The sequence below is a fragment of the Nyctereutes procyonoides genome, unplaced genomic scaffold, assembly GCF_905146905.1.
Source record: "Nyctereutes procyonoides isolate TBG_1078 unplaced genomic scaffold, NYPRO_anot_genome, whole genome shotgun sequence".
In the NCBI taxonomy this organism is placed as follows: Eukaryota; Metazoa; Chordata; class Mammalia; order Carnivora; family Canidae; genus Nyctereutes; species Nyctereutes procyonoides.
Window position 1 is genome coordinate 22,621,243 of NW_026575024.1, and position 19,560 is coordinate 22,640,802.

At 43.7% G+C, this 19,560-nt stretch overlaps 1 protein-coding gene across 1 annotated transcript in view; it reads right to left on the reverse strand.

Moving 5' to 3' along the window:
* DLGAP4 (DLG associated protein 4) overlaps nt 1-19,560 on the reverse strand; it is a 194,849-nt gene that overhangs the window by 15,365 nt on the left and 159,924 nt on the right. The window contains 2 exon segments of the mRNA XM_055300568.1: nt 16,768-17,180; nt 17,751-17,839. Of these exon segments, the coding sequence (XP_055156543.1) occupies nt 16,768-17,180; nt 17,751-17,839 (502 nt within the window).

The window sequence follows — 19,560 nt, forward strand, 5'->3', positions numbered from 1 at the left end:
GTCTCAGTCGGTTGAGTATCAGACTCTTGATCTCAGCTCCGGTCTTGATCTCAGGGTTGTGCACCTACAACACTGATCTCAGGGTAGTGAGTGTGGAGCCTACTTAAAAAAAAAAAAAAGGGATCCCTGGGTGGCGCAGTGGTTTGGCGCCTGCCTTTGGCCCGGGGCGCGATCCTGGAGACCCGGGATCGAATCCCACGTCGGGCTCCCGGTGCATGGAGCCTGCTTCTCCCTCTGCCTGTGTCTCTGCCTCTCTCTCTCTCTGTGACTATCATAAAAAAAAAAAAAAAAAAAAAAAAAAAGGCAAGCCTCCAAAAAATACCTACCCTGTGCTTCTGTTAGTATAAAATTCAAACACAGGCAAAACAAAACATTATATTCCTTACGGTTACACATCTCCGTGGTACAAGTATAAAGAAAAACAAAAGTAAAATTAACAAACTTTAGTATAATGCTTACTGCTATGGCAGAAAGAAGGTAATACCACTGGACTTCAAAGATGGTTAATATTCTATTTGTAAACAAGGTGGTACATGAGCATTCTTTTTATTTCTCTTTCTTCTGTCTACTCTTTGCATGTATATAAAGATTAATAAGCAGAATGAGAGCAAAATAACAAGAGTTAATGCCAGCTCTCAGGTTCTCACTAAGGAAGTTCTAAAGGATGTACTCAGGGGGTGTGGTCAGTAGAGCGTGTGACTTTTGATCTTGGAGTTGTGAGTTCAAGCCCCACGGGGTGTAGGGGAAAACAAACAAACAAAAAACCCTAAAAAAACACAAAACAAAACAAAAACTAAATAAAGGATGTAATCAGCAAGGAAAAGAATGATTGAAGAAGGAAAATCTGAGACATAAGAAGGAAAGAGCCAAGAGTGAGCAAAGAAAATGATAAACAGGGGATCCCTGGGTGGCTCAGCAGTTTAGCCCCTGCCTTCAGCCCAGGGCATGATCCTGGAGTCCTGGGATCGGGTCCCACATCGGGCTCCCTGCATGGAGCCTGCTTCTTTCTCTGCCTGTGTCTCTGCCTCTCTCTGTGTGTCTCTTTCATGAATAAATAAACAAAATCTTAAAAAAAAAGAAAAAGAAAATGATAAACACATAAGCCTAAATAAATATGTGTATAAATAACGATTACTGTAATTATATAAGAATCATTATTTGGGGGGGGTTTAACCATAAGAAAACAATCAGATAAATCATATCTTAAGGTCCTTGTGTCATCTGGGAGAAAGGTAAAGATGTTAAATAATTTAACATTAAAATTTTAAGGATTGAAAGAACAGTAGTGCAGTGTGTAACTCCTGTGGCAGTTACGACTAGTTGTCTCTAATGTTTGTTTCTCCCTATCCCTCAGAAAAAGCACCTCTGAGTTTCTTTTTTTCATGTCAAATAGCACCTTTATTCAGGTAAAGTAAAAAACACAGAAATTTCTTAGGCAACAGTGTGAATTTTCCAGGACAAAGTACTGTCAGATGGAAAACTCGCAAGGTATGTACAGTATCAGAACCCTGTAACAAGCTACACTAGGACCAGGATTAGAAAGAGTAAGGACCACTGTGGTGAGTATTATGTCACGGCTCTGTAATGTGCACACACTGCTCAGTGCAGCATAGGATTTGGAAAACAACTGGTCTATGGGGACCTTTGAGTTTTAAAAAGCTGGGTACACAGCAGCCTGGGCCCAAGCATTCCCTTGGCTACCCTTGCAACGAGCAATAAAGTGGGTAGAAGCAGCAGTATGTGGGGCTGAGCTGCCTTTTCATGCTCCTTGTTCCTTTGGTGGCTGGAATGCACTTGGGATTTCTGGAATCCAGCAGCCACTTTGAATAATAAAAAGTTTTCTTTAAAAAGATTTTATTTATTTATTTGAGAAAGAGAGCCTGTGAGCACAAGCTGGGGGAGGAGCAAAGGAAGAGGGAAAAGCAGACTCCATGCTGAGTGTGGAGCCCGACACAGGGCTCAATCCAAGGACCCCGAGATCATGACCTGACCTGAAATAAGAGTTGGGTGTTCAACTGACTGAGCCACACAGGCGCCGAGGATGATAAGATTCTGTGAATGAAAGACAATTATGACATCAAACCTCAAGAAAAAGCAGGTCTGGGGCTCTAGTGTTACTATCTCAGACATTGTTGAACTTGAGAGAAACAATCTTGTTCAAACCACTTTTTCTTTCTTTTTGAATATTATTTGTAGGCAAACTTTTTTTTAAATTTTTTTTTAAAGATTTTATTCATTCATGAGAGACACAGGGAGGAGAAAGGCAGAGACACAGAGGAAGAGGCAGGCTCCATGCAGGGAGCCCGACATGGGACCCGATCCCGGGACTCCAGGATCACGCCCCAGGCTGAAGGCAGGTGCTAAACCGCTGAGCCACCCACGGATCCCCTGTAGGCAAACTTAATACCAATGAGTACAGCCCCAATACTAGGAAAGAGAAGAAGGAGAGGGGAGTGTTAATCCAAAAGAAGGCAAGAGAGGAAAAAAAAAAACCCTCAAAGTAGGACAGATACCACAAAATAACATGGTAGGAACAATTCCAAGTATATAGAAATCCCACTGTAAATGGACATTGTCTACTACTGAAGAAAAAACACTGGACAAAACTCAAAATCCAGACACATGCTGATTATAGGAGACATTATAAGGACAGTGAAAGGTTGAAAGTAAATGCATGGAGAGAGGTGGTTAAACCAAAGGAAAGTTTATAGCAATACTCAAAACACATAAGACTTTTTTTCCCCCACATTCTTTTTTTTTCCCCACATAAGTCTTAAAGCAAAACACGATATATCCAGAAAAAGAGAGTGGATGATTATGCATACATCAAGAATATCACAGTTGTAAACTCTGCTTCCCCTGTGACAGGTCCCCTCAAATACTCCTTGGGATTCTCTGTCCCCACATGGGCACTAATTCAGTTCCTTCTCACTCCCCTAGACCACCACCCTAACAGGTGTCTCCTTTTCTCTCCTGCATAATGAATTTCCCCTTCCCTACAAGGTCATTCTCAACAACATATAAACATGCTTATACCACTCCGTTTAAAAACAAAAGGAACAAAAAACCCCAACCCTCTTTTGACCCTATATCCTTTCATTTCTCTGTTCCTCGTACAGAAAAAGTCATCAATACAATTGTCTATACTTGCTGTCTCCAATTACTAGTGTTTTCCCTTAATCCTTCTCCAGTCAGGCTGCACGTGCCCCCACCACCCCTCCTTCCATCAGAACAGGCCCCTTCTTCAAGGTCTCCAACGACCTTACATTTCTAGGTTTGCTGTGCCCAGCAGCAGCAACAGCATCTGACAAAGCAGTCTCTTTTCCTGAAAACTACTCAGTTGCTGTTCAATTGCCTTCTCTCCCATCTCACTGGTCATTCCTCCTTTCTCACCATTCAGTGTTTGTGTCTCTACTCCTGAGGCTTTGCCATCTCATTTTTTTTTAAATTTTTATTTAGTTTGCCATCTCATTTTTTAAAAAAAGATTTAAGTAAGTAAATAAATAAGTAAGTAAATAAATATTTATTCATTTCTGAACTTAAATGTCTACTCTGAGGAATGCCAGTATAATTTTCATGCCTGGGCTTTCCCCAGCTGCCTGCTTGACATCTCCACTCTGATGCCTGATAATGTGCATCACATTTAACATAGTGGACTCTGAACTCTTTTTTTTTTTTAAGATTTTTTATTTATTTATGACAGACACAGAGAGAGAAAGAGGCAGGGACACAGGCAGAGGAAGAAGCAGGCTCCATGCAGGGAGCCCGACATGGGACTTGATCCCGGGTCTCCAGGATCACACCCTGGGCTAAAGGTGGCGCTAAACCGCTGAGCCACCAGGGCTGCCCGGACTCTGAACTCTTAACTTTTCCTGATATTAAACTGGTCTTCTTTATCCCAGTAGTGATTCCATCCTTTTGTCACACAGATTACAAACTGGTTTTGACTCCTTTCACTCCTATTCCATACGCAATCTGTTAGGATATCCTGCTTTACCTTCCACATGTATCCAGAACTGCCGCCTCTCTCAGAAGTGCTCTATGGCCATCACCACCTTGTCTTACCCAGATTATGGTTACATTCTCCTAATTCTCCCATCTTGCACTTGTACCCCTCACCCCACTCTCTTTTGAACAGAGAAACCAGATTCATCCATTAAAAAAGAATGCCAAGTTGCAGCACTCAAGACTCTCCAATGAGTTCTCCTCGGAGTAAAAGCCAAGCCTTTTATACCACCTCTGAGGCCCTCTGTTATGTGGGGCACCATCACCCTGACTCCCTCTCACAAGTCCCGCTCGCTGTTACAGCCCTGCTGGCCACTTCCCAGGACTGAAGCCTGTCAGGCACCTGCCCACCCCAGGAACGCTCAGTCCCTGCCACGGCCTCTGCCCGGCTGGCCTCTAGGGATCTCTGCTGTTCTTTCTCTCCCTTCAGGTTTCCACGTCAGGTGTCCTTGCCCGACCATGCCCCTGACCATGTCGTATAGGGCAGCGACACTGCCCCCGCCCCTGCGACACTCACTGTCCTGCTTTCTGTGTCTTTTTTTTTCTGTTGCACGTCTAAACATCTTATACAGTATTTGCTTATTTGGTTATTTTCTGTCTCTCCCCATGAGAATATAAGCTCCACACGGGCAGGGGTTTGTTTTGTTCACTGCCTTCTCCCCAGAAGCCAGACAAGTACCTGGTAGGTGGCAGGTACCCAGGAAATATTCCTTGAGAGAATATTCCTGAGAGAAGATCAGGACCGGCAGTGGGGTGAGGAGAGTGCTTTCTTCCTACTGTTCTACAGTGTTCTCACGCTCCCGCAATTAGGAGATATGTGAGACAGTAAAATTAGACACAAAATTGTCATTATGGCAAATACTATTTATGATGCAAATCCAAGAGAACAGAATTATACAAGGTTGCTGCACATGAGATTAATGTACACATCTCAAAATAATCAGAATCGGCAAAACAGAAAAATGACTGATTTTACTATCAAAAAACCCCACCCCAAAACCTAGATGATACCAAGAAATAAACCTAATAAAAATATGTAAAACCTTCATGGGGCAATTCACCAAACTTATAGAAGGATATAAAAGGAGAACTGAATAAATGGAGACATAAGCTTTATTCATAGTTAAGACGACTCAATATTTTACAGATATCAAGTTTTCCCAAATGAATCTATAAATTCTATTTCATGCTCCAGCAAAATTTACTAATTACAGAATTAGTATTAGAATAATGAAGAAAGGGATCCCTGGATGGCTCAGCGGTTTAGCACCTGCCTTTGGCCCAGGGTGTGATCTGGAGTCCTGGGATCGAGTCCCACATCAGGCAGGCATGGGGCCTGCTTTTCTCTCTGCCTCTTTCTCTCTCTGTGTCTTTCATGAATAAATAAATAAAATCTTAAAAAAAAAAAAAAGAATAATGAAGAAGTTGTATGTGAACTTCTAATCTGAATACAATAAGGAAGAGGGATTTACCCTACCAGATACTAAGGAATGTTAACAAGTTATGGCAGTTAACACCTGTATTAATGCAGAAACAGACAAAATAGCAGAACAGAAGAGAGCCCAGAAACATCCCTTTGTATGTAAAATCTGGCAGAGGTTGTTATGACTGACTAGTATCACTAATCAGTGAAGGAAGTAATGATTTCAGTAACTGGTGTTTCCATATGAAAAAAACAAAATGAAATTGTAGAATGCACAGATATGAATTGAAGATGGATTAAACACCTAAATATGAAAGAATGAAACCCAAATTTTGAAACTACGAAAAAATTTCTATGCCACTGGAACACAAATGGGGTTCTTAAGAATCAAAGGTGCATTCAGTACAAGAAGATATAACAATTCTAAACATTTATACCCCTAATGACCACCAAAATACATGAAAGCAGAAAGTGACAGAAGTGAAGGGAGAGATTGACAGTTCTACGGTAATAGTTGGAGACTTCAATGTCCCACTCACAATAACAGAACAAGACAGAAGATAAGGAAACACAACATTTAAACACAGTAGACCAACTAGATCTAACATGCTTGCTTATATAGAACACCTCACCCAATAACAGGATACACATTCTTCTCAAGTATACATGGGATGTTTTCCAGGACTGACCATATGGTTAGACCACAAATTAAGTCTTTTTTTTCTAAGGTTTTTTTTAAAGGTGAGCTCTAGGCCCACCATGGGGCCTGAACACACAACCCCAAGATTGAGTTGCATGCTCCACCAACTGAGCCAAGTAGGTGCCTCCACAAATGGAAGTCTTAGTAGATTTTTAAAAAGATATATATCATACAAAGTCTCCTCTCTGAACACAGCAGGATGAAGTTAGAAGTCAATTTAACAAAAGGAAAACTGGAAAATTCACAAAGTTGTGTAAATTAAACAATACATTTGATTTGTTTTTAGAGAGAGAGAAGGGAGGGAAAGAGGGAGAGAGACAAAGTTTTAAGCAGGCTTCACGCCCAGTGTGGAGTCCAACGCGGGGCTCAATCTCACAACCATGAGATCATGACCTGAGCCAAAATCAAGAGTCGGATGCTTAACCAACTGAGCCACCCAGGTGCTCCCCCCGCCTTTTTTTTTTTTTTTTTTTAAGAAATAGAGGGGAAATTAGAAAATAGAGATAAATGAAAAAAAAAAAACATACCCACACTTACAAAACACAACAGAAGTGATGCTAAGGGGAAAATTTATGGCTACAAACAAATTAAAAACTTAGAAAAAGACTGTAAGAATACTAGAACAGTTACACTAACAAATTGTATAATCTGGATGAAATGAACAAATTCCTAGAAACAAAACCTGCCAAGACTAAATGATGAAAAAATAGAAAATCAGAATAGATCTTTATCTAGTAAGGAAACTAAATCAGTACTCAAAATCTCCCAATAAAGAAAAGTCCTAGACCTGATGGCTTCATTGGTGAATTCTACCAAAGATTTATTTTTTTTTATATTTTATTTCAGAGAGATAACACATGCATCCATGGAGGTGGGGAGGGGAGGCAGAGGGAGAAGCGGACTCCCCACTGAGCAGGGAGCCTGATGTGGGACTTGATCCCAGGACCTTGGGATCATGACCTGAGCCGAAGACAGACGCTCAACCAACTGAGCCACCCAGGCGCCCTCTACCAAAGATTTAAAGAACTATTACCAATCCTCAAACTTTTCCAAAAATTGAAGAGGAGTAAGTACTTCTAACTCATTGTTCGAAGCTCCATTACCCTGACACCAAAGCCAGACAAAGACACAAGAAAAGAAAGAAAGAAAGAAAGAAAGAAAGAAAGAAAGAAAGAAAGAAAGAAAGAAAAATAAATAATAAATAAATAAAATAAAATAAAATGAAATAAAATAAAAAGAAAAGAAAGCTACAGATCAATATTCCTTATGAAAGTCAATGCAAAAGTCCTCAAGAAAATACTAGCAAATACAATTCAGTGGCATGTTAAAAGGGTTACGTACCATGATCAACTAGGATTTATTTCTGGAATGCAAGAATAATTCAACATGAACATCAGTGTGCTACTATGCCACATCAACAGAATGAAGGAAAACAACTGAGGCAGAAAAAGCACTTGACAAAATCCAATGCCTTTTCGTGAGAAAAACAGTCAACAAACTGGGAATAGAGGGAAACTACCTCAACATAATAGAAGCCATCTATGAAAAACTCATAGTGATCATCATATTAAAAGATGAAAGTCTGAAAGTGTTTCCTCTGAGCCCAGTGATAAGGCAAGGATGCCCACTATTACCACATCTACTCAACAGTACTAGATGTTTTAGAGCAGTTAGGCAAGAAAAAGAAAAGACATCCAAATTATAAAGGAAGAAGTAAAATTAGCTGTTTGTGGATATGATAGTTTATGTAGAGAATCCCAAAGATTACACTTGCATGCACACACAGAATCAGAACCATTACATGAATTCAGCAAAGCAGCAGGATACAAAACTAACAAAATGAGTTGCATTTCTATATCCTAACAATGAATAAGGTGAAGAGGAAATTATAAAACAATCTCTTTACAATAGTATCAAATAGTATAAAATATTTAAGAATTAACTAATCAAAGAGGTGAAAGACTTTACAATGGAAGCTACAAAACTGCTGAAAGAAATTAAAGAAGACATAATAAACAGAAGCACATCTCTTGTTCATGAAGATTTAATATTGTTAAAATGTCAATACAACCCAAAGCCATCTACAGATTCAAAACAGTCCCTCTCAAAAATCCCAACAGTTTTTTTTTTTTTTCAGGAATAGAAAAACCCATGCTAAAATTCATATGCAATCTCAGGAACCCCAAATATGCAAAACAATCTTGAAAAAGAACAAAACTGGAGGACTCTTACTTCTGGATTTCAAAACCTACTACAAAGCCACAGAAATCAAAAGTGTGGTGTTGGCATAAAGACAGACATATAGATCAATGGAATAGACAGCCCTGAAATAAACCCTTGCGTATGTAGTCCATGATTTTTGACAAGGATACCAAGTCAAATGAGGGAAAGGATGGTCCTTTCAACAGATGGTGCTGCAAAAACTGGGTATCCATATGCAAAAGTTAGACCCTTATCTAATGTCATACACAAAAATTAACTCAAAATGGATCAAGGACCTAAATGTAAGTAAGGCCTTTTTACAACAGTAAAACTCTGAGAAGAAAAAAACATCACAGAAGTTTCAGGACATGACATGCAGCGATTTCTTGCCTATGACATGAAAGGCATAGGTAACAAAAGAAAAAACAGACAAACTGGACTTAATGAAAATTTAAAATTTTGTGCATTAAGTCCTTATTCACAGAGTAAAAAGATAACCCACAGAATGGGAGAAAATATTGGCAAATCATATATCTGGGTAAGGAATGAATATTTAGACTATATAGATATCACCTAAGACTCTAACAAAAAAGCAGGGACGCCTGGGTGGCTCATGGTGGTCGAGCATCTGCACAACTCAGGTTGTGATTCCTGGATCAATCCCACATTGGGCTCCCGTTGAGGAGACTGCTTATCCCTCTGCCTATGTCTCTGCTTTTCTCTCCGTATCTCTCATGAATAAATAAATAAAATCCTAAAAAAAAAAAAAAAAAAGACTAACAAAAAAGCAAACAATCTGACTTAAAAATGGGCAAAGGACCTCCATAGACCTTTCTCCAAAGAAGACCTATGAATGGCCAACAAGCACATGAAGAAATGCTCAAAATCACTATTCATTAGGGAAATGCAAGTCAAAACTATAAGATACCACCTCACACCCACTAAGATGGCTACTCTGAAAAAAATAGGGAACAAGTATAGCAAGGATGTGTAGAAATTGGAACCTTTGAGCTCTGCTGGTGGGAATGTAAAATGATATAGTGATTGTGAAACAGTGTGGGGATTCCTCAACAAACAAAAAATAGAATTACCATACAATCCTGCAATTGCATTTCTGGTTATGTATCCAAAAGGACCAAAAGGCAAGGACTTGAAGAAGTATTTGTACACCCATGTTCATAGCAGCATTACTCACAGCAGCTGAGATGTGGAAGGAATCCAAATGTCTAGTGACAAATGAAAGGATAAGCAAAATGTGTACACATACGATGTAGTATTGTCCAGTTATAAAAAGGAATGATGTTCTGAGATCTACTGTAACATGGAAGAACTTGGAGGACTTTAATGCCTAGTGATATAAACCAATCACAAGAAGACAAATACTCTGTGATTCCACTTTTATGAAGTACTTGGAGTAACTGGAACATAAAGACAGTAAATATAATAATGGGTATCTGGGGGTGGGGGATAGGGAGAATGAGGGGTTATCAGGGTGTGTGTGTGTGTGTGTGTGTGTGTGTGTGTGTGTGTTTTAGTAGGCTCTGCTCCCAGTCTGGAACCCAAAGCAGGGCTTGAACCCACCATTCTGGGATCAAGACCTGAGCAGAGATGAAGAGTCAGATGCTCAACTGACTGAGCCATCCTGGTGCCCCCCCCTAAGGGTTTACTGTTTCATAGGTAGAGTTTCAAGATAAAAGGAGTTATGGGGATGGATGGTGGTGACAATGCTACAGTATAAATATTTAATACCACTTAACTGTATGTACATTTAAAAACAGTTCAGATGAGGGCGCCTGGGTGGTTCAGCTGGTTAAGCATCTGCCTTCGGCTCAGGTCATGATCCCGGGGTCCTGGGATCCAGCCCCTGTGTCAGGCTGCCTGTTTAGCACAGAGTGTGCTTATCTCTCTCCCTCTGCCGCTCCCCCTCACCGCATGTGCTCTCTCTTGCTAAATAAATAAAATCTTTAAACAATTATAAAAACAGTTAAGATGTAAGTGTTACATTTTGCCACAACAAAAAATTTTAAAAAATGAATCAAGGGTGCAGAAGATTGATAAGAACCTATCAAATTTGCCCTCTCCTTTCCGCCGCCATCCTGGTTGCGTGTGGTTGACTGTGATCGCCATGTCTTCTGACAAGACTTTCAGAATCAAGCGATTCCTGGCCAAGAAACAAAAGCAGAATCATTGTATTCCCCAGTGGATTCTGATGAAAACTGGTAATAAAATCAGGTACAACTCCAAGAGGAGGCACTGGAGAAGAACCAAGCTAGGTCTATGAGGAAGCATCGCACATCATGAAATAGCAAACATAATTGGCACACATATTTAAGCCGCAGGGAGATCACATGTTCCTATCCTATCAATATGGAAACATCCTTCCTACCTGGCCAATAGACATGTCTTATCAAGGGAATGATTTTCTCTGTTACTATGCCCCTATACCAGTAGGTTGGTTCAGTAATAAATGTGAGACCTTTCAGCTGAGCTGCTGTTGTGTCCTGGTTTGTGAAGTAATGAATTCCCCCTCCTGTCAGATCTCACATAGTACTGTCTGATAGAACTTTCTGCAGTGATAGAAATGGCCCTTGACAACGAAGTATTTAAAGTGTGGCTAGGGGATGCCTGTGTGGCTCTGTCTGCTAAGCGTCTGCCTTTGGCTCAGGTCTTGATGGGGAGTCAGCAAGTCTCCCCCTCTCTGCTCCTCCCCCTGCTCATGTGCTTTCTCTCAAATAAAATCTTAAAAAAAAAAAAAGAACCTATCAAATTTAAAAATTATAGTTATTAAATCATTAATTTTATTTTTATTTATTATTATTTTTAAAGATTTTGTTTTTAAGTAATCTCTTCACCCAATATGGGGCTTGAATTTACAATCCCAAGATCAAGGGGCACCTGGGGAGCTGAGTCAGTTAAAGTGTCTGCTTTTGGCTCAGGTCATGATTTTAGGGTCTCGGGATAGAGCCCCACTCGTGCTCTCTCTCATCTCTGTTGCTATTTCTGTCTGTCTGTCTCTCAAATATATAAATCTTTAAAAAAAACCAAAACCCAAAAAACAACCCCAACATCAGTAGTTGTACCCTCCACTGAGTGAGCCAGCCAGGCACCTCACAAAATCATTAATTTTACTTTATTTATTTTAAAGATTTTATTTATTTATTCATGAGAGACACAGAGAGAAAGGCAGAGACATAGATAGAGGGAGAAGTGGGGTCCCTATGGGGAGCCTGATGGGAAACTCAATCCCAGGACCCCAGGATCACAATGAGCCAAAGGCAGGCACTCAACCACTGAGCCACCCAGCTGCTACTCTTTGGTCTTTTAAAAGGGAATGAAGGGGGCAGCCCTGGTGGCTCAGTGGGCAGCCCGGGTGGCTCAGTGGTTTAGTGCCGCCTTCAGTCCAGGGGCTGATCCTGGAGACCCGGGATCGAGTCCCACGTCAGGCTCCCTGCATGGAGCCTGCTTCTCCCTCTGCCTGTGTCTCTGCCTCCCTCTCTCTCTCTCTCTCTCTCTCTCATGAATAAATAAATAAAATCTTTAAAAAAAAAAAATAAAAGGGAATGAAGGGACGCCCGGGTGGCTCAGTGGTTGAGCGTCTGCCTTCGGCCCAGGGAGTGATCCCTGGAGTCCCGGAATCCAGTACCGCATCGGGCTCCCTACATGGAGCCTGCTTCTCCCTCTGCCTGTGTCTCTGTTTCTCTCTGTGTGTCTTTCTCATGAATAAATAAAGTCTTAAAAAAAAAACAAAAGGGAATGAAGTTCTATATATGCTTACAACATGCATGAACTTTGAAAACATCCCAAATACTAAAGGACAAATGTAACATCCCGCTTACATAAAATATCTTGAATAGGCATATTCATAGAGCAAGTAGATAAAGGGTTATCGGGGCTGCAGGGAGAAGATGGGGAGTTATTGCTTAATGGGTACAGAATTTCTGTTTGAGGGGGGATCCCTGGGTGGCGCAGCGGTTTAGCGCCTGCCTTTGGCCCAGGGCGCGATCCTGGAGACCCGGGATCAAATCCCACGTCGGGCTCCCGGTGCATGGAGCCTGCTTCTCCCTCTGCCTGTGTCTCTGCCTCTCTCTCTCTCTCTGTGACTATCATAAATAAATAAAAATAAAAAAAAAAAAGAATTTCTGTTTGGGGTGGTGAGGGAGTTTTGGAAATAAATATTGATGATGTGCAACAGCTGTGAATATAAGTAACTGCCACTGAATTGTACACTTAAAAGTGGTTACAATGGCAAACTTTTTGTCATATCTATTTTACCATAATAAAAAAAATGACAAAAAGAATTACATAAAAAAAAGAATTACATATGATCCAGTAGTTCCACTCCTAGATCTATACACAGAAGGCTTGAACACAGGATTATTCATCATAGCCTTTATACTTTTTATTAGGGAGTCTTTATATCCTGATGCAAAAAATTTCTTCATCTGTGATGTTATTACATTTATTATTAATATGTTGGCACATGACCATGACTTTTGCTATTTTTACTATTTTACATAGTTTTTTGGAAACTCTAAAATTAAGTTTTATTTAAAATCAAATCAAAATTAAGAATCAAGTAGAACTACTAGGCTTACAAGAAGCAGCAATCTCCTGCTCCACTGCTTCCTACTCCTACGTCAGTTACTCAACTTTACATACAAATAAACGATGGAGACCGCCATTCATTCCAGGAAATTCTCAAAACAAAAAGACAATTATAAAAAAGGGAACCTGGGTAGCTCAGTTGGTTAAGTGACTGCCTTCGGCTCAGGTCACAATCTCAGGGTCCTGGGATCAAGCCCTGGTACTGGGCTCCCTGCTCAGCGGGGAGTCTGCTTCTCCCTCTCCCTCTAATCTGCCCCCTACCCCACCCCCCATCCCGCTTGTGCTCTCTCTCAAATTAATAAATAAAATCTTCAAAAAAAAAAAAAAGGAACCTTAAGAATAAAGACACAATACAGACAGATTTACACAAACACACACACACATATATAAATACATACACATATATATGTAAGATCTCCAAGAAGGAGATAGATACTCTGTGCATAAAAAGGACAAAATATTATGAAAAAGAAACAGTGGAAGAATGACTTCTTATATGGATGGCCACAGTAAACATTTGATGGACAGTTTGGGGATAAAGACAAGAAAACCTCCCAATCTCCAAAAAGTAAGCCAACAAAAATGTAAAAACAGCCAACAAGTACATGCAAAGATGCTCGTGACATCATTAGCCATCATGGAGATCCAAGTTAAAACCACAACTGGGATACTACTTTATGCCAGCTAGGATGGCTAGATTCAAAAAGACCAATAATTTCAAGTGTTGATGAGGATGTGGAGAAATGAGAATCCTCATATTCCACTAGTGGGAATGTTAAACGGTGAATCCACGGTGGAAAATAGTTTGGCACGGTCCTCAGAGGTTGTTTTTTAAGATTTTATTTATTTATTCATGATAGACCTATAAAGAGAGAGAGGCAGAGACACAGGCAGAGGGAGAAGCAGGCTCCATGCCGGGAGCCCAACGCAGCATTCGATCCCAGGACTCCAGGATCGTGCCCTGGGCCAAAGGCAGGCACTAAACCCTTGAGCCACCCAGGGATCCCTACGTTCCTCAGAGTTAAACATAGTTCCTATATGATCCAGCACTTCTACAACTGGGCATGTATCCAAAGAAATGAACATACATGCACACAAAAACACATCAGTGTTCACAGCAACGTTAATGATACCAGCCCCAAAGTGGAAACAACCCAAACGTCCATCAATAGATGAATGGATAAGATGAAGTACACCCATAAAGTGGAGGAGTATTCAGCAATAGGGAAGAAAGTGTCCATAGATGCTATAGCTTAGATGAACCTTGAGAACATTATGCAAAATGAAAGAAGCCAGACACAAAAGACTACATATTGTATAATTCCATTTGTATAACCAGAATAGGCAAATCCCCCGAGACAGAATTTGTGGTTGCTAAGAGCTGAGGAGGAGGAGGGAATGAGAAGTGACTATTAATAGTTCTGGGGTTTCTTTTTGGAGCACTGAAATTAGTAGTGATGATGGTTGTACAACACTGATGATTATACTAAGTACCACCGAACAGAAGAGTGAATTTCATGGCATGTGAATTATATATCAATAAAGTTGTTACAGTGTGAAAAAAAGAAAAAGGCTTCCAGAAAGACAACTGACAGATAGATATGAGGAAGAAAAGATCAGAGGCTGAGGCCCCATCTAACAGGTCCCACATCTAGGTGACATGAATTTTGGAGAGAGAAGCAGCAGCAAATCCAAGTGAGGAAATTATTTTTAAAAGTTAATGCAAGGCAATTTCTCAGAAACAAAAGACCCGCGTCTCCACCTAGAAACGGCCTATCCACTGCTGGCACACGAACAAAGCCCCATTCCACAGCACGGCACTGAGGAATTTCACAAAGAGGTCAAGAGCCTAACAGCTTCCACTGATAAAAAAAAACACAAAGGCCCAAGAAGTGGAACACAGCAAACCTTTCAGTACAAGTGACAGAAGCTAAACACAACATAGCCTTAAAAATTCTGAAGGAAAAAAAAATTCTGAGGGAAAATGATTTTCAACTTTATAGGTATATATAGAGTCTATATATAGGTGTGCATATGTATCTATAAAAGTATATATTGACATATATAATTTATTATTTTCAGTTTTACACCCTGCCCAACCATGTGATGTGTGAATAAAGATATGCAGTTTCCAAAAATTTATCTCAAACCTAAGGTGTGTTCCAGCAAAACGAGGGACTAGAGCCAAGAAAGCAGAAGGCCATGTGGTCTGGAAAGCAGGGTGTCCGCCATGGGACAGTGGCCAAGGGCAGTCCCAGGTGATAAAAAGGGAAGCGTCTGGATACCAGCTAGGCAGCAGGCCCAGAGAGCAACCTGGCCAGATGAGAATAGAACAAGAGGGCACCAGTAAAAATATGAAATCATGAGATTGTCTGACGTGTGTGCAGTGCGTGCCTCGGCAGCACATGTATCTGATGTGTGTGCCTATCTGGGAAATAACACAGATGGAGGCTGGCAGATCTGGTGAAACATATGAGAAAATAATAAGAGCCTAGAAAATGAAGGGTATAAAAAAGATGAGGCAATCATTCATTCTAGGAAAAATAAAATGTGGAAGAACAGGAAATGGAATCGTTGTATAGTATTAGGCTCCGCAGGGGACAGTATTTAATGCTCACCGCGCCCAGAACTCTGGTGGTTATTTAACCCCAAGCTGTGATGTGCTCCACAGAGGGTGGCATCAGGAGGCACGTGTGACAGGGCTGACTGCTTGTCTCTTACAGCAGGAAATCAATACATGATGATGATTAATTTGGGAGGAAATTAAGAGGTAATCCCATTTAAAAGAAAAAAAGCAGTAGCAAGACAAATACCAGAATGCACAGCTGCCAGGAGCTGTGAGCGGGGAAGGCATTCTCCGGACCTTGCCTCCATTCTGACTTGTTACTCTTACTGTGGAAAGTTATTAGGTATACGGTTCACTACAGTTCCCTGCACAGTGGCAGGTGTGACATCAAAGCTGAGAAACTGGCCCAGAGGTCCACAGATATGGACCCATCCAAGGGTGCTCCCCTCAAGCCCCATGCCATCAGGCGTCAGCGGGATGCTGGCTCCATCCCTTGTGGATACTCTGGAAACCTGTCCTTTCTGCCTGTTCTGTGGAGGGGGCCCTGAGGACAGCTGTGGCTGTACCAGATCAGGACCGGGTATGGCTCCCAGGGCCATGGCTTGGAGCTTCCCAAGGGCCACCTTCTGTTATCAACCTCCTGTGAATGTAGGTTCCCTGCATATTTTTAGCTCTTTCTGGGATCATTTCTCGGAGAAATTTTTGGAAATAGATATGGTATAGATAGAAACAGAAGCGGAGGAGTAGCTGGCTTCTGTGTCCCCCATTCACAGTTCCTCACACCCTACTGAGGCCCGTGGTTAGAGCCCAGGGGCTTGGCATACAGCAGGCGCTCGATAAGGAGCTGTTGAAGGCTAAGTATGGTACCAACTTTCTCTGTATCTGCCACTTCTTTGGGCCCTCACACACATGGCCACCCCTAGTCCTCACAAAGGCTCACGCAGTTAGCAGGAGTATCTATGTTTCCGTTTCATGGAAGAAACTGAGGCTGGAGGACACCTGACTACAGTCATCACTTCCTTAGGAAGGGAAGAGCTGACATTCAGCCCACAGCCTATACAGCCAGCAGCTGCTGCCATAAATCCCTCCTGGAGAAAGGTTAAGTTAGGTGGATAGACGGAAGGAAGGAATGAATGGAAATAGGAGGTGAGCTCACAGCTGACTTGAGAAGGGCACCCGGGGCCTTCCCCACTCAGAGGCATTGAGGCTGGAGAACGAGCCGCACGCCCTTCTCCCCAGCCCCGAGGCCATCCCTGTAGCACTCACCTTCTTCAGAGAGGTTGTTCTCTTTGGTCTCCTTGTCCATCTGGCAGCACCAGCCCTCCAGCCGCTCCGTTTCTGCCTGAAGGAGCTTTAGGAACCAGTAGCCATCCCGGCGGCAGGCCCCTGGCTGCACTGGCTCTGCCGGGGAGCTGGAGGTGGTCTCAAGCCAGGGGTCGGGTGGGGGCAGCGAGGATGCCTCTAGGGCAGGGTCGCTGTTGTCTCCATAGGAGAGGTTGCGCTTGATCTGGGCAATCTTGGGGGCCTGCCGAGGGCCAGCATCGATGCTGATGGAGTTGGGGTGTGGGGTACAGTCCGGGAGGCTCCTCTCAGATGACTTACAGCTCGAGTCATTGGCATCCTGGGTATCTGAGTCGGTGTCCCGTCGGGAGGACATGCTGTGAGAGGGGGCGCTGCTTCTGGGGGGTGGGGAGGGTGAAGTGGGGACGGGGACAGGAAGAGGTGAGAGTCACCAGGAGGGCTAGAGACCAGAGGCCACCCCGACCCGGACACACGGGAGACAGAGAAACAGATGCATCGTCTGCTCACCATGCGCCTGAAGCGGGTCCCACAGCCCCCATCTCATTCTCTGCTCAGCCCCTGCCCCACCCACCCGCGCCCACACGCGCGCACGCGCGCACACACACACACACACACACGGACAAGGTCATAAGGTTGCCTGTTTACTGCAGTGGGGCCAGGAAGACCACCAACATCGGGGTGCTGGGCCATGTCTCTGCTGGCCTTGTCGTCCCCCCCCCCCCCGAGGGCTGATTAATCTCACAGAGCAAGTGCTCAGCTGGCCCGCCCGCCTGCCTGCCCAGCCTCCCATGCCTGGGCCACTGCCCGAACCCCAAACCCAGCTTGGTTATTAGAAATCCAGCAAGGAGAAGTGGGTTAGGGAGAGCGGGAGGAGAAGGCGCAGGAGAGGTGAGAGCAGAGGGAGGGGGAGGAGGGGGAGAAGCAGCCACCACCTCTGTGTGACTTACCGCCAGTCGTCCTCTACCTGAACCCCGATGGACTGGAATTTGGTAGCGGGACTGGGCTCCTCTTTTGGCACTGGCTGAATGCAGTCAACCTTATTGAAGGACAACGACAGCAACAGCACGGAGACAAAGACAAAAATAAAAAACAAACACCACACTTGCTGCTGAAATTCACATTAGTGGGACGACGCAGAAGGACACAGACACGAGGCATGCGGACACTGCACGTGGGCCCGAGGCCGGACCCAGTGAAGCCGGGCACTGCTCATTCGCACGGAGGCGGGCGGGCAGGTGGGCGGGAGGTGGGATGGGGTGGAGATGACTGGCTTTCCCTACTCTGAGGAGGGTGCCATCACATCGATTGCTTTGGGTCCGTTGTCCTCCGAGAGGTGGGAACCGTTCCTTCTAGTCCTCTCCTTTACACGCATCAGAGAGAAGAAAAAAAAGAAGGACGACGAGAGAGAAAGAAAACACACACACACACACAAAGCCACAGCCGTTATCTGGTGTAGTCAAAGCTGGGGGCTGTCTTGAGGCAAAGATCGCTCCCCCAACCCTGAAGCTGAAGGGCAGGCTGGAGGCGCCTATAACAGGGCCAGACCCAGGATGGTGGTTCTGGATTTGAAAACTGCCCCCAAGGCGATCACCAGTAAGGTCCCAGGACACTCTGAGCTGCTGTCCCTGGGCCTGCATGGCTGAGGTTACCTTCAGCAGTGGGTGGGCCTGGGGAGCAGTAGGAAGGACCAGGACCAGGGCCAAGTACAAAGCTAGCACTTTTTCTACACTCCTGTGAAGTGGAAGGAAACACAGCAGCAGTGATGCCCCGAGTCTGCCTTTCTTCTCTGGGAAAAGATGTATAGCCATGGAGCAGCCAGGCCAGCCCTTCCATCATTGCTCATGAATGAGGGAGAACCCATGCTTGACCTAGGGCTTGAGGTACCAAGGGGTGGGATGAGGGTTGTCAGGGTATGCTGGGAAATTGGGGACTCCTGTCTTCACAGACGAGGCAGGGCGTTGTGAGGCTCTCTGGGGCGGGGGCCGAGCACTGGGCTCCTCACCATGGAGATGCAGGTGTGTTTCTCCTGCAGTGAGCTCATTCACTCAGGGAGTGCTGCATCATGGATCTCAAAGAGCTGTGACAAGAGCTTGGCACGGGGGTGGGGGTGAATCCCGGGAAGGGGAAGCCCAGGATGGACCCAGGAGCTAGGATCCTCCTCCCCATGTGAATTTCTGGATAAAAGGAACCAATGGTGAGCTGAGCTCAGACCTTTTGGAAAGATGGGAACCTCTGGTTTGGTCAAGGAGAGGGTGGGGCTGCCCAAGCAACGACCTTGGGTGGTCAAGACCGAGAGACTAGACTACTTTGTGTCCCTAAGAATCCCTCCTGGAGCAGTTAGCCACACAGGGCAGAGGCTAGACCCCATATGAAGGAGCCCAGAGAACATGAGTCTCCTGGACAACTCTGTTCCTGTGTTTGTGGGGAAACTGAAGCCCTGCATTGCCTCTTTTCAGACAATTCAGGCAAGTGCAAGAAATTAGCTGTGAGCCTTCAATGGCCAGGTCAGAGCCATTCAGTCAGTCTTCCTCGTGTCTTAACTTCCTCTGGCAGTCTAACACTCTGCCACCCACCTGGCCACATCCAGTCGCCCAGGGGTGGCTGGGGAAATGGAAGGCTGTTGCCACCCTAAGCCACAACGCACACCCACCTTGACCTCCCTGAGGGCTCCGCCTTCCCCAAACTCAAGGCTCACTGTAGCTGCCCTCTCTTCCTCCCTGCCCTGAGTGCTCCACTTTAGTCTGGAGGTCCAGCAGG